The 15,331-nt window shown below is 35.6% G+C and overlaps 1 protein-coding gene across 1 annotated transcript in view; it reads right to left on the minus strand.

Annotated features, from left to right (window-relative positions):
• Positions 1-15,331, minus strand: part of LOC127430129 (kinase suppressor of Ras 2-like) — a 166,957-nt gene that overhangs the window by 80,737 nt on the left and 70,889 nt on the right. Inside the window, exon 6 of the mRNA XM_051679645.1 lies at positions 443-618. Within this exon, the coding sequence (XP_051535605.1) occupies positions 443-618 (176 nt within the window). The remainder of the gene's footprint in view (positions 1-442; positions 619-15,331) is intronic.

Genomic DNA, 15,331 nt, shown 5'->3' on the forward strand with positions numbered 1-15,331 from the left:
ATGTCTTAGTTGTTGAATCTTTTTATGTTCATACAAATATTTACACATGTTAAGTTTGCTGAAAATAAAAGCAGTTGAAAGTGAGAGGACCTTTCTTTTTTTGCTGAGTTTACAATGACAAGTAAAATCTTATTATTTTGCATTTATAACAACAAGTTGTCTTCATAATATCATACTTTAATTTTATGATGCTGTACAAAGCTGCTTTTATATTTTAGTAAGGGGGTTTCCCTTGCAAGGGAATTATCATATTTTGGGGGTCCTTGTCATTAAAAAGTTTGAAAACCCCTGATCTAGGCAAAGGTTGTCTAATTCAAATAATATAAAAAAATAAAGATAGTGTTGATTTCTTGTAGGCCAACATTTATGGTGACTACATTTTGCCCATACAGACATGGCTGACATGAGGGCCAAAAATGAGGTGAATGAGTGTGTTACTCACTTGCTGAAGGGGTGTCCGAGTGCACGGGTGGCGTCGAAGGGACAAAATTGGGGAAGAAGAAGGAGCGGAGAGAGTGATCGGAATGGAGAGGTGAACGCTGGGTCGGCAGGTTTTCGCAGCTGCCCGCCACACTGCTGTGGATCTTCAGGTTCAACGGCTTGTTCTTCTTTTTTGCTCTACAAAGAGTTTCAGAAGAAAAAACAATGAACGCACAAGTAAACAAGATAACAATGTTCACAATGTTGTACAGTATCTGGTTTTTAAGATCTTGCATACAACAATTTGAGTACTTCTGACACACATACTGTAGCTTAAGCAGGAAAACACACACAATAATCTCACACTGCTAATAAATAATGTTGCTTGGAGCATCTGTGAGAAACATCTTATTTAGACACAAGCTTTTCTCCAGCTGAGATTTCTGACTGCACACTATGAATAAACAGAGCTCAGGTTATCAGCACCTCACTGTGAGGCCTCTGACAGCAATTCAACAACAACAACAAAAAAAAACACATTATTCCATTCAAATCCAATTAGACCCATTCATCTTCTCTGTGCATGTGTGTGTTTGCTTGTTTGTGTGGGTGTTTGTGCAAGAGAGGATTTCTTAATGTGCAGAAGAGATGTCTCTATGTAAGTGAATTTGCGAATGACAAGAAGACAAAGAGACAGACAAATATGGATCAACAATTTAAAGGAAAAGTAACAAAAATATACAGAACAGCCAGAAATGAAATTGTTGTCATCATTTGCTCACCCTCATGTACTTCCTGTATTATTTTATTGCTTCCATTAAACATAAAAGATGTTCCAAAAAGCAACATAAAAGTTATCCATACGATTCATGCACTACATTCCAGATCTTCTGAAAACATCTTGTATGATAGCTTTGCATGTGATACAGACTAAAATGTAATTTAAGTCATTGTTCACTGATAATCTTTCCATCTGCCGCAGCTCTTAAATCTAGTGCTATTGAATAAACTACTTTTATGATTTCACCCTATGACAATTCTCTCATCATTTACGCACCATCATGCCATCCCAGATGTGTATGACTTTCTTTCTTCTGCAGAACACATACAAAGGTTTTTAGAAGAATATTTCAGCTCTGTAGGTCCATACAATGCAAGTGAATGGTGACCAGACCTTTGAAGCTCCAAGAATCACATAAAGGCAGCATAAAAGTAATCCATAAACTCCAATGGTTTAATATATGTCTTCTGAAGCAATGCAATCACTTTGGGTGAGAAACAGATCAATTTTTGAATCCTTTTTTACTATAAATCTCCACTTTCACATTTCGAAAGGGAAAATGAATGTGGAGATTTATAGTAAAAAAGGATTTCATTATTGATCTGTTTCTCAACCAAAGCGATTGCATCGCTTCAGAAGACCTATATTAAACCATTGGAGTTTATGGATTACTTTTATGCTGCCTTTATGTGATTCTTGGAGCTTCAAAGGTCTGGTCACCATTCACTTGCATTGTATGGACCTACAGAGCTGAAATATTCTTCTAAAAACCTTTGTTTGTGTTCTGCAGAAGAAAGAAAGTCATACACATCTGGGATGGCATGACGGTGAGTAAATGATGAAAGGATTTTCATTTTGGGGTAAACTATCCCTTTAACAGAAGAAAGAAAATAAAACAGTGGAAATAACAGGACAGTGAGTCAATAACAGAATTTTAATTTTTAGGTGAACTATCCAGAACTTTTTTGAGTGTTTAGAATGGTGGGAAACTATTATAAAAAATAAAAAAAATGTATGTGTCCAGACCGACATGGACTATTAAAAACAGAGAAATTTCCTTGTTTGTTCTTCATACTAAATTGTAATTGGAGCCCTAATGACACCAACACAATTTGTAACATTTGAAAGTCCTTGCGACATCAGTTTAAAAAACATCAAAAGAAAAAGTGTGTGGATCCCTGATTGGTTATTTTCAATGGTCATGGAACACTCACAGAGGCCACTTGCAACAATAATGTGAATGAACAAATTGGATCTGATTTTAGTCTGTTTAAGCAAGGTTTCCATCTGAAGAAGAGGATGTTTACTAAGCTTTGAACTTAAAAGTGAGAGATATATAAAGTTGTTAGTAAACTAACAGCAAATCTAAAGATGCACTCAGTGTTTTTCCTCATTAATTCTTTTTTTAACCCTAAATAAATGAACAGTACTTTTGAAAAATATGTTTAAAACCATGTACACTCAGATGCAATGAAGATTCCAGGCATATATCAGTAGCCTAATAAAAGCTGCTATATTATTTATTAAATGTATAATTTACATCAGCCTACCTACCTATTTTTTCTCAGTAACCCCAATTATCAAACACTTTCATTCACGGAATTAATCAATTAATCATAACTGCAAAAAGCGCAATTCTATGATTGCACTGGTTAACAAATGCTATTGTTTTGGCATGATGCTGCATCCCCAGCACTATGTGTAATTAAACCCAATTTTTTTTTTTTTACAAAAATAAATCTATTGATCACCCACCAATAGTTAATAAAGTGTGCAGCTGTGGTAAAACTATACTATGTCTTTTTCTGTAGTTTTGGCCATTGTGTGTGTGTGTGTGCATGTGAGGGCGGGTTTGGGTGGTTTACGAGGACATCTTTTTAGGTTACAAACTGGAAATTACAAGAGTATTATGCTATAAATGTGGTTTATGAGGACATTTCTAGTGTCCCCATAATTCAAATAGTTAAACATACTAAACAATGTTTTTTTGAAAATGTAATAATGCAGAAAGTTTTTTGTGAGGGTTAGGTTTAGGGGTAGGTATAGGGGATAGATTCTATAATTCGTACAGTATAAAAATTATTATGTCTATGGAGAGTCCTCATAAGGATAGCCACACCAACATTTGTGTGTGTGTGTGTGTGTGTGTGTGTAGCAATTCTACCATGGATGACAATGATATGTAAGTCTCCAAGTGCAGAATGCATTAGTGTGAGGATATAACAAATGCTGACAGTGTGCATCTGAGAGAGGTAGGCTTTCTTATTGCACAAGGAAAACCAAGATGGTAAGGTGTATGAACAAGTTAGAGAGAGAGATAGAGAAAGATAAAGAAAAAGAGATATACAAACAGACAGATAAAAGTGGATCAACAGGTTGATGGGGAATACAGCCGACTGGCAGCAAACTTTTGATGAAACATTTTCATTCTTTCTTTCATGCTTGTTCTGCACTTGTTAGTCTTTCTTTCTTTTTTTACTTTGTCTTCCTTTCACTCTTGCTTGCTTTATTTTGTTGCTTTGTGGTTAAAGACTGGTTTTTAAGTTTAAAATAAGACAAATAGCCTGCATTCTAGTCTAAAACTGTCTTCAAAATGTTTTATGTGGTTTGAAATTTTATATATATATATATATATATATATATATATATATATATATATATATATATATATATATATATATATATATAGTGTATATACAGGCATTTGCTTATTTGGCATTTACACATAAAGCAACATTAAAAAGAAATATAAACATGTTCCAAAAATTAAAATGTCGGTCTTTTACTCATACTTAATATATGGCTTCAGAAGAAATGTAGCACACTAGTCATATGGACTACTTTTATGGTGCTTTTCTGGAGCTTGACAGCCCTGGAACTTTTGTGTTTTTACTGAATTTTGGAACAATATGAGGGTTTATTTTCATATTTTGGGGAAAATATCTCTGTAAAGAAGAAAACAAAATCAATATATTTCCAAAATGGGAAAAATAATGTTTTCTAATGGTCACTTAAGACACCAGTGAATGCAGCCACAGTAAGTGTGCTGTTTTGTAGAGCTGACAAATCTTTTCGGAAATGATGTGTTTGCGTGTGGCAGTGCTGTCACTGATGAAAATGATATGTAAGTGTCCAAGTGCAGAAGGCATTAGTGTGCGGATCTGACAAATACTGACAGCAGATGTTCTTCAAGGTGTGTGTGTGTGTGTGTGTGAGTGCTGAATGTTTTGGAACATGATGCAAGCCAGAAACAGTGCGGTCACAGTGGAAGTCCTTGACATCTAGTTACTGAGAGAAATTATTTTTAAAAGACAAAATAATCAACCAGTAAATAAATAAGCTGGAACTAGAGGCAACTTCTTCAGTGTTAAATGGCATATGGAAACCAATGCTTTTTACACCAATTATATATAAGAAATGTACAGATACTAACAAGTGAATCCAGGTGACAGTGCACATACCAGGAAAGGAGACAAGCATGTATTCCACAACGGAATGTCACACTATAAGACTATTCTTTGGGGGAGGGAATACATAATGTACATGCGACACAGAATAGTAGGCTCTGTGATCACTAATAGATATGATTTTACAATTACTGATAAAAAAAAAATAAAAAAAAGTGGTGCTTGCCCAGTGTTAATCTCGTCAACGAAATCACTGACGAAAACATTTGTTGTTGAAGGGTTTTATGATTTCGTCAACGATAACGAAGACGACGCGAAAAAGGCGCATCATGCTGATAATTAAACGATTTTATTAAAACATACTATTGATGAAAATATGACAAGATCAAAATGATACTGCAAGATATTAACAGTGCAAGTTATGAAAAGGAGAAGAAACATCTATTGAATCTGTATATAGAAGAAGATATTAGATATAGATTCATCTAACAAATCAATAATTGGGGATTTCTCTGCTTGAGCTGTGTAAGTTGAACACAGGCAAAATGAACTGCTTCAAAATGGGGTAAATAAATACCTCATTCAAACGCATCCTATTTATACATGATTTTAATCACTATAGTAGCCTATATCCACAACATAAATGTAACATAACAAAATACATCTGCACAGTGAAGCGAATGAACAGGTGAACTTGAAATAAATGACAAGCTAGTCAGATTATGCGCAATTTATGTTGTGTAACTTGCGCTGTGAATACAATGTTTCCGTAAAAAACATGCTACATGCACTGTAATATCCTTTCATGGAACATTAATAAGTCTCTAAAGCATGAAGAATTCAGTGTAAGATCTGAGGAGCTGGGAAACAGAAGAAGAGTAAGAGAAAGTATACAGAGAGGCTCCCGAAATTCTTCAGTGTCATAAATTAAAGACTCTGCTCTGCTGACACACAAAAATCTATTAAAACCGGGCATAAATGAGCTAAAGAGGCCTGAAAAGAGTCCATAAAAGCTGCTCTGTTGAGTGTCAACTGTCTTCCAGAACAAAAGAATGATTTTTACCCTCTCCGATGAAGGAAAAACCTTCTCCCAAACCCCACTCAGAACTAAACCTTTGTCCTTCGATATAACCAATTTTCTACTCTTAGAAAATAGACTAATAAGGGAGCACGAGACATTTTCTGTGGAAGCATGACCATCACATGCTTCTCATCCAAGACTGAACAGACTCTCAATGGATCTGAACTTTCGGAAACTCTCTTTAGCTGGAACAAAACTAGTGTTTTTCTATCATCTCCAAAGGCACAAATCCAACTTTTCTTGGGTTTTCACAATGGATATACATATATTATGAACTATAACACTATCAAATGACTCCATTGTATCATCATTCTACATTCTACATTCTTTGCAATGCACATGACAAAGTTTCATATGCTAACATGCATCCCATGATGTCTAACTGTGGTTAGAATCATAGAATGCATTATTCTGACCTCGTGCATACATGATGCTCAATTATACAATGTATAATAATGTGCAAGTTGAAGTCATAAGTTAACATACACGATGTAATATTAGCAAACTATAGTTTTGGCAAGTCATTTAGGACATCTACTTTGTGCATGGCATGAGTAATTTTTCCAACAATTGTTTACAGACAGATTGTTTAACTTTTAATTGACTATATCACAATTCCAGTGGGTCAGAAGTTTACATACACTAAGTTAACTGTGCCTTCAAGCAGCTTGTAAAATTCCAGAAAATGATGTCAAGACTTTAGACAATTAGCCAATTAGCTTCTGTGTACTGAATTGGAGGTGTACCTGTGGATGTATATTAAGGCCTACCTTCAAACTCAGTGCCTCTTTGCTTGATATCATGGGAAAATCAAAAGAAATCAGCCAAGACCTCAGAAAAAAAAATTGTGGACCTCCACAAGTCTGGTTCATCCTTGGGAGCAATTTCCAAGGTACCATGTTTATCTGTACAAACAATAGTACGCAAGTGTAAACACCATGGGACCAATCAGCCATCATACTGCTCAGGAAGGAGATGCATTCTGTCTCCTAGAGATGAACGTAGTTAGGTGCAAAAAGTGCAAATCAATCCCAGAACAACATCAAAGGACCTTGTGAAGATGCTGGAGGAAACAAGTAGACATGTGTCTATATCCACAGTAAAATGAGTCCTATATCGATATAACCTGAAAGGCTGCTCAGCAAGGAAGAAGCCACTGCTCCAAAACTGCCATAAAAAAGCCAGTCTACAGTTTGCAAGGGCACATGGGGACAAAGATCTGACTTTTTGGAGAAATGTCCTCTGGTCTAATGAAACGAAAATTTAACTGTTTGGCCATAATGACCATTGTTATGTTTGTAGGAAAAAGGGTGAAGCTTGCAAGCCGAAGAACACCATCCCAACTGTGAAGCATAGGAGTGGCAGCATCATATTGTGGGGGTGCTTTGCTGCAGGAGGGACTGGTGCACTTCACAAAATAGATGGCATCATGAGGAAGGAAAATGATGTGGATATATTGAAGCAACATCTCCAGACATCAGCCAGGAAGTTAAAGCTCAGTCGCAAATGGGTCTTCCGAATTGACAATGATCCCAAGCATAAATCCAAAGTTGTGGCAAAATGGCTTAAGGACAACAAATTCAAAGTATTGGCGTGGCCATAACAAAGCCCTGACCTCAATCCGATAGAAAATTTGTGGGCAGAACTGACAAAGCATGTGCGAGTGTGGGGTGTTGATCAGAAAGGCATCAGGAGACAATGCTCTGAGTCCATAAACATTTTATTGGCACTTTTTATTTTCTCTTTGCATATATATGTATATTGGACAAACTTACATACAAAGGAGAAAAACAAACTGCAATAGGGTTGCTAAAACCTTTGACCCTCCTCATGGAGGGCCCACTTCAGGACTGACTAGCAAGACAAAGACACCAAATTTTTAACCCAAGGATCAAACCATTTGACCCTCCCAGGGGAAAGATCATCAACACAACACAAGATAAATACATAAATAAACAAACTCTTAACAATTAACATTAAAACATAAAATAATCATCAACATCAATACAGAAAATAACGCATACACTATAAACTACCACATCTAACATTAACAGTACATATACTATAAACAGTGATCGCTCCTCAACAGAAGGCCTAATTGACCTAGTCCTACATTACCCACAATTCCATGATTACTGTATAAAACAGGAAACAGAAAGGCTGCACATTCTCTTAAAACCCACCCCCGGAACCATGCTGCCGTCATGAACCCAGAGAGAGGTAAGAAGAAAATCAAGCAAACTTCAATTAATAAAGCAAAAGAAAAACACTTGTTGTATTTCTTTCTTGCCTAATGTGCACCTTTAGACAACCAAACTTTTGCTAGAAAGTGCTGGTGTTTTATTTAAATACTTCGGGTAACCCGATTGCAAATCGAGGTATACTAAATGAAGTATCAATGATTCAGGGCATAGGCTATAGAAATCATAAAGTTCAATTTTCTCTGTTACAGATTATTTCCATTCACCTTCTGTTACAGCTCACTCAGCAACCTGTTTTTTATGTTTGTCTATGAGTGGTAGTTTAGTTTGAAGTTGTAGATTAGCAATAAAGTCTTATATGTATGTATGTATGTATGTATGTATGTATTCAAAGATAATTTGACTGTGGTATATTTTGATTAAATAATCTCGTCAATTGATTCTTAAAATCTACGCTCCATGCTCGAACAATATTTCAACATATTCGTGATATTATTTTCAATGGCTATGAGAATAGTATTACTCTAAAGAGTTAACAGATGTGGCATATCAACTCTGCGTGGCCGAGTGATTAGACGTACACCTTAATTCTTTCAATATTCCCCGAATTAATCATAATTCCCTTCTTGAGCTAAAATTCCTTACATATAAATTGTGAGCAGATACAACATGCCTGTTGTATTGCATATTTAATGGTGGTGAATTTATATTCAGATTTCTAATCTGATCATTTCATTTATCCTTCATATAATGGTGGCCGAACGCAGCCAAGACTCTTAAACTAATTATTCACATATAAAATCCAACTTATTACTGGTGAAGATATGCAAGCAGTTTAATTTAAATTGTGAACATATTGCAAATCACTCAGTCTTTGTGCTGTATTTTATATAATTCCGTACATACTATTGGTGATGAAAGCTGGCAGTTGTAAATATACCCTGCCACAAAGTCGCTAATTTCCTACATCAGAGTACAGTAGGCTAACTTCTAAAAAGTAGCTAATACTTCAGTCTATTCATTATTATTTTAGGAGTTCAGTTTTTTTCACAACAAGGAGAGTAGGCAATGTATAGTTATGTTTCATACATTTTTAAATTAGAAAATGTTTATAATTTTTTTCCCTAAATGTTTGAATATTTTATTAAAGTTTGGTCTGTTACAGTTTGACTTTTTTTTTTTTTTTTTTTTTTTTTTTTTTTTTTTCCATTTTGCACATTGTCATCAACTAAAAGATTTGATTTTCGTTGACTTAAATTATATGTCATTTTCATCAGACTAAAACTAATGAAAATAAGATGATGAAATATTGACTAATTTTAAAGGAGATTTTCGTCAAAAGACTAAAACTATGATTAAAACAAAAAATTGTGAAAAAATTAACTGTGCTTTCCCAAGCAAAACTTGCCACCACAATGCTAGGATGTTGTTGTTTTTAGCACATTTCTATGTAGTTGCCGTGATATTCTGGGTGGTTGCTAAGGTGTTCACGTGATTGCTTGGTGGTTGCTTGCAGAACCAACTCAAAGGAGGCAACCTCAAGTCTCTAGTCCCTATGGCTCAGGTCCCTCCTTCAATAAAAGTCTATGGAATTTTTTTTTTTTTTGCCGGCTGTTTATTGTCTCTCAGGCCAATAATTTTAAGCTTAGAAAAGTAACATATGCCTCTCTTAAAAAAAGCCACATGATAGGATCTCCATATATCTCTAGACACTAAAACACATGCATACGCATGTAAAACGCTCATTACACAAATGCACACACACAAAGATTCCTTCCAGGTGTACGATGGTGGGTTATTATACTGTAAAATAAATAAATAAATACATTTCTTATTTTCAGAGGAACATGACAAACTTTTGTGAACTTCATGCTTAAAACAAGCAAAAAAATAATAAACATGTTTTCCCTTTGAATTAAGTTACTTTTTCTTACCACATTGGCAAGTAGTTCCTTGTTTTAAGCATAAACCTCACTAATTTAGTTAGATTTCTCTTAAAGCAAGAGGTCATAAACTTATGATATTTTGCTGGTCAAGTAAATATATCTTGTTTTAAGAATGTTTAGGTAGTTTTACTGGAAAACAAGACAAAATTACTAAATATATATATATATATATATATATATATATATATATAATTTTATTTATTTATTTTTTTTTTTTTTGCAGTGTATTGAAGAGTTCACAGGCCGTGTGATGCTTACTGAACATAAAAAATGGCAAGATTATTTTCAAAAAGGCAAGATGCAATCTGATTGTCTGGCACAAGGTATAGGCTGCTACAATTAGCACTTTCATGGAAGAACTAGTCGCTGGATTCACCAAGGTTTGTGAGCTTCAAGGCAGTGAATCTTTGAAAGATATTTAAGTAAATAAGATCACAACTGTATATTCCACTTTGTTCTTAAGCTTATATCCAATTTCAAATGTACCACATAAATCTCCACTAAATACTGCAAAAATATAGCCTGATCTCATGAAAATTATGTGATTGTGCCGACATTTTTGCAAAATGATATTACGTGGATCCTTACACATATCGCGGCAATTCCAAGGTGAAAAGCCCACTGTGTGGTGCTAAAAGCAATTTAAATGTTCTCCCAAACAGATGAGGTTTTTAAGGTTAATGCTTGAGTTTTAAATCAACAAAGCCAACCTCCCCAACCTAAACCTTTAACCTAAACCTAACCGATAGTGTCAGAAAAAGCAAATGTGAGATGAAAAACTCAATTGCTGAAGCAACCACGTCATTTTATGGTGCTTCTATGACATGTCGACTTGCATGATTTTCAGGATTCGTACCCCGGTCCTTTTCATCACAAGTGCAACGCTCTATCAGTTGTGCTACTGTGCAATTTGATCATGCTTGTAAATGTATGTCATGCAAATATTACGTGTATATTTAATTTTTCCCAATACAAGTCATGAGCTGTAGTAAAAGTGTTTTGATATCATAAGATAACATTTTGTGAGGAACAGGGTGAAAATTAAGTGTTTATGAACTGATAATCTGTTGTTTTATGATTTGTGTGAAAGTGAATTAAAGTCATTGGTGTTTTAGAGCCTCTAGTGTTAATTTCACCAGGAAACATCCACGATACGCACGACAAGCCAAATCATTTAGCAAAACTTTAGTTTTTTATAGTAGTTGATTCTATGAAACCAGGTTGCATAAATAAGAAACAAACCATGGTTGATAATTATACATGTTGGTCAGGTGACCTTTTTCCATCGAAGTGGGTGGCTCTTGTCCAGTTTAAGGAGCAATGTGGACCAGACTTAATGCCGATGGTCAGACTAGAGGAATATAATGCTTGCCTTGGACTCTCCTCTCAGTAAGAGCAGTGCTAATAGGGAGGAACAGGGATAGTTAGGCTTCATTAAACTTCACCTACACTCATTATTCACAATTCTGCTCTGCAGAATGCAGAGAAGCATGTGTCATAGAGGTGAAGAAAGGAGCAGGGGGTGAAAATAATTTATCCACTTAATAAGGATTTCTATTCAAGATAAGTCTCACAACACAGAGATATGTGAGCCCAAACAGAGTGTGTGTGTGTGTGTGTGTGTGTGTGTGTGGATGAGACCCTTAAATTATTTACCATGGTAGCCATTGTTGCAGCTAAAATAGCAGTTAATTCTGTTATTTGTGGTGCTGTCTACAGCAAGCATCACTATTAATATTTCTCATACTGAGGGTTAGGGATTTGAACCGCTAAACGTAAGTATTAAACTTTGGAGGGTAACTTGTGCCACACTGTTTTTGTTCATAGCATCATAGCGGCAAGTTTTGCACCGTAAAGGACCAGTAAAATGTTCTTCAGAAAAAGTAGAAATCTAGTTGATACTAGACGATATAATGATATAAACGATATAAAGTGTCAATCGATAGAGATTTTGCTATATAGTGTATATCGCGATATGTAAATATCCATGTACGTGGAGTGTGTATCTATCAGCAGGCAGGGCTTCACGTGAGACTGAGAGAATTGAAGTGACATGGTACAGGGTTTTTCCGGCATTTAAATTTTTTATGAAATTCAGCAAATTCAATGACATTCATTTTGCGTTCGGCGCTTCATAAGCACTAAACATGCTTCTCATCTGACAAGCGCATCTGTTTCACATGCACTTTCGTGCTCCAGAGATAAATCCTGATATTTGTGCTCCAGATATAGGAGAATGCAGAGGTGGATCGCTCACACTCCTAAAAATCGTGGCGCTGACCACAAAACTTACTTGATCCATTTGAAATCTTGAGTTGTTTTTTTTGTGTGTGTTTTTTTTTTTTTTTACCTTAAATAACTATGGATGAAGTCAAATAATAAAAAAAAAAACATCAAATGGCTATAGACAGCCGAACATTCTAATCACCACTGACAAGGAAAACAGCATATTTGTCAATAGAATATCAGACTGAAAAGTGGTATAATGTGAAATTTTGCATTATGGTAAGGCTGATTTAAAACCAAGTTGATTGTTTTATTTTTTAATTATTTTTATTTTTTTACTTTGACTATGTGTCAAGATCCAAATAAAGTGAAAATTATAAAAGAGGAACTAGTTTTCATTTATAAAGTAGTTAATTCACTGACTGGATTATCCAAAAATAGGCATTACAAAATGGTTATTAAATATAAACCAATTTTTATTCTTATATATATATACAGGTGCATCTCAATAAATTAGAATGTCGTGGAAAAGTTCATTTATTTCAGTAATACAACTCAAATTGTGAAACTCGTGTATTAAATAAATTCAATGCACACAGACTGAAGTAGTTTAAGTCTTTGGTTCTTTTAATTGTGATGATTTTGACTCACATTTAACAAAAACCCACCAATTCACTATCTCAACAAATTAGAATATGGTGACATGCCAATCAGCTAATCAACTCAAAACACCTGCAAAGGTTTCCTGAGCCTTCAAAATGGTCTCTCAGTTTGGTTCACTAGGCTACACAATCATGGGGAAGACTGCTGATCTGACAGTTGTCCAGAAGACAATCATTGACACCCTTCACAAGGAGGGTAAGCCACAAACATTCATTGCCAAAGAAGCTGGCTGTTCACAGAGTGCTGTATCCAAGCATGTTAACAGAAAGTTGAGTGGAAGGAAAAAGTGTGGAAGAAAAAGATGCACAACCAACCGAGAGAACCGCAGCCTTATGAGGATTGTCAAGCAAAATCGATTCAAGAATTTGGATAAACTTCACAAGGAATGGACTGAGGTTGGGGTCAAGGCATCAAGAGCCACCACACACAGACGTGTCAAGGAATTTGGCTACAGTTGTCGTATTCCTCTTGTTAAGCCACTCCTGAACCACAGACAACGTCAGAGGCGTCTTACCTGGGCTAAGGAGAAGAACTGGACTGTTGCCCAGTGGTCCAAAGTCCTCTTTTCAGATGAGAGCAAGTTTTGTATTTCATTTGGAAACCAAGGTCCTAGAGTCTGGAGGAAGGGTGGAGAAGCTCATAGCCCAAGTTGCTTGAAGTCCAGTGTTAAGTTTCCACAGTCTGTGACGATTTGGGGTGCAATGTCATCTGCTGGTGTTGGTCCATTGTGTTTTTTGAAAACCAAAGTCACTGCACCCGTTTACCAAGAAATTTTGGAGCACTTCATGCTTCCTTCTGCTGACCAGCTTTTTAAAGATGCTGATTTCATTTTCCAGCAGGATTTGGCACCTGCCCACACTGCCAAAAGCACCAAAAGTTGGTTAAATGACCATGGTGTTGGTGTGCTTGACTGGCCAGCAAACTCACCAGACCTGAACCCCATAGAGAATCTATGGGGTATTGTCAAGAGGAAAATGAGAAACAAGAGACCAAAAAATGCAGATGAGCTGAAGGCCACTGTCAAAGAAACCTGGGTTTCCATACCACCTCGGCAGTGCTTCAAACTGATCGCCTCCATGCCACGCCGAATTGAGGCAGTAATTAAAGCAAAAGGAGCCCCTACCAAGTATTGAGTACATATACAGTAAATGAACATACTTTCCAGAAGGCCAACAATTCACTAAAAATGTTTTTTTTATTGGTCTTATGATGTATTCTAATTTTTTGAGATAGTGAATTGGTGGGTTTTTGTTAAATGTGAGCCAAAATCATCACAATTAAAAGAACCAAAGACTTAAACTACTTCAGTCTGTGTGCATTGAATTTATTTAATACACGAGTTTCACAATTTGAGTTGAATTACTGAAATAAATGAACTTTTCCACGACATTCTAATTTATTGAGAAGCACCTGTGTGTGTGTGTGTGTGTGTACACAATTTTTTTTTTTTGTTTGTTTTTTTACTCGATCGTGATATATATCATTATTGTGATATAAAATTATGAATTTTATGATATGAGGTTTTGGTTATATCCACCTACCCCTAGATATAATAATGAACAAAAATAAAGTAAACTTTAAAGTAAAAGATAGTTCTTAGGATTTTAAGAATCAGTATCGGAAGATCGCGATTAATCAGAAAATTGCTATTTTTACCCAGCCCTAGTTTTAATTGTAGCTACTAATAGTTACTAATAACTGCAGTAATTATGTAATTTCATCAGAAACTATAGCTATCATGGTGAATTTTTGTTAGGGAATAAAGGACTGATAACTCCAGCTGTTTTTTTTTATTTTTTATTTCTCATTAAGCTCTCTGCTGGTTAAAAAAAAATACAAATTTTTAAACCATGGTTTGTTGGTCTTAGCCGGGATAAGCTTGTTTATCTTGCCATTTAGCTGGTCGGCCAGCTGATCTCTCAGTTTTACCAGTTCTTCACAGGTGCCTCAAACCCTTCTAAAACCATCAAACTAATCAGCTAAGACCAGCAAACAACCTTAGTCTGGTTTAAGCTGTTTGTTTTCAGCAGTGCTAATAAGGATAATAAAGAGTGGAAAGCAATACAATATAAAGGTGTATTTTATAATATAAAATAATATGTTTGTGCGTGGCTCTTTAAATGAGCAACACTTCATACTGTGATGGAACTAATAATTCAGATATCTCTGTCAGACTGCACTGCATACATCTAACTTAGATGAAAGACAGACAGGAAATGGGGGCTGATTCATTGATACTGGTGGTCTCCAGTCACTCATTCATGGGCTCCCGGCATGTTTGTGTCCAACAGCTTGATTACATTCACTGGGCCACGGCTATGATAAATAAATGATGTGTGGGGATGCGACCTAGGACCAGTGACTCTTTAACACTCATTTAAATTCATAATCATGATTCCAGTCTGGGCGGCGGGGAGAGAAGAGCGGCTCATTATGAGGGCCAAACTGGGGAGAGGAAACCAGCCGCACTGGTGCGCTTATGTACCTTTAACCTGACCGCTTATTAATGGGACAGAGAAAAAAGACTGCATTAACATGGATGAGGACTGACCACTCAAACACAGAGTATTTAAACACAAAATGTAAAAGAAAGAGAGAGTGGGACA

Source organism: Myxocyprinus asiaticus, chromosome 3, assembly GCF_019703515.2.
Source record: "Myxocyprinus asiaticus isolate MX2 ecotype Aquarium Trade chromosome 3, UBuf_Myxa_2, whole genome shotgun sequence".
In the NCBI taxonomy this organism is placed as follows: Eukaryota; Metazoa; Chordata; class Actinopteri; order Cypriniformes; family Catostomidae; genus Myxocyprinus; species Myxocyprinus asiaticus.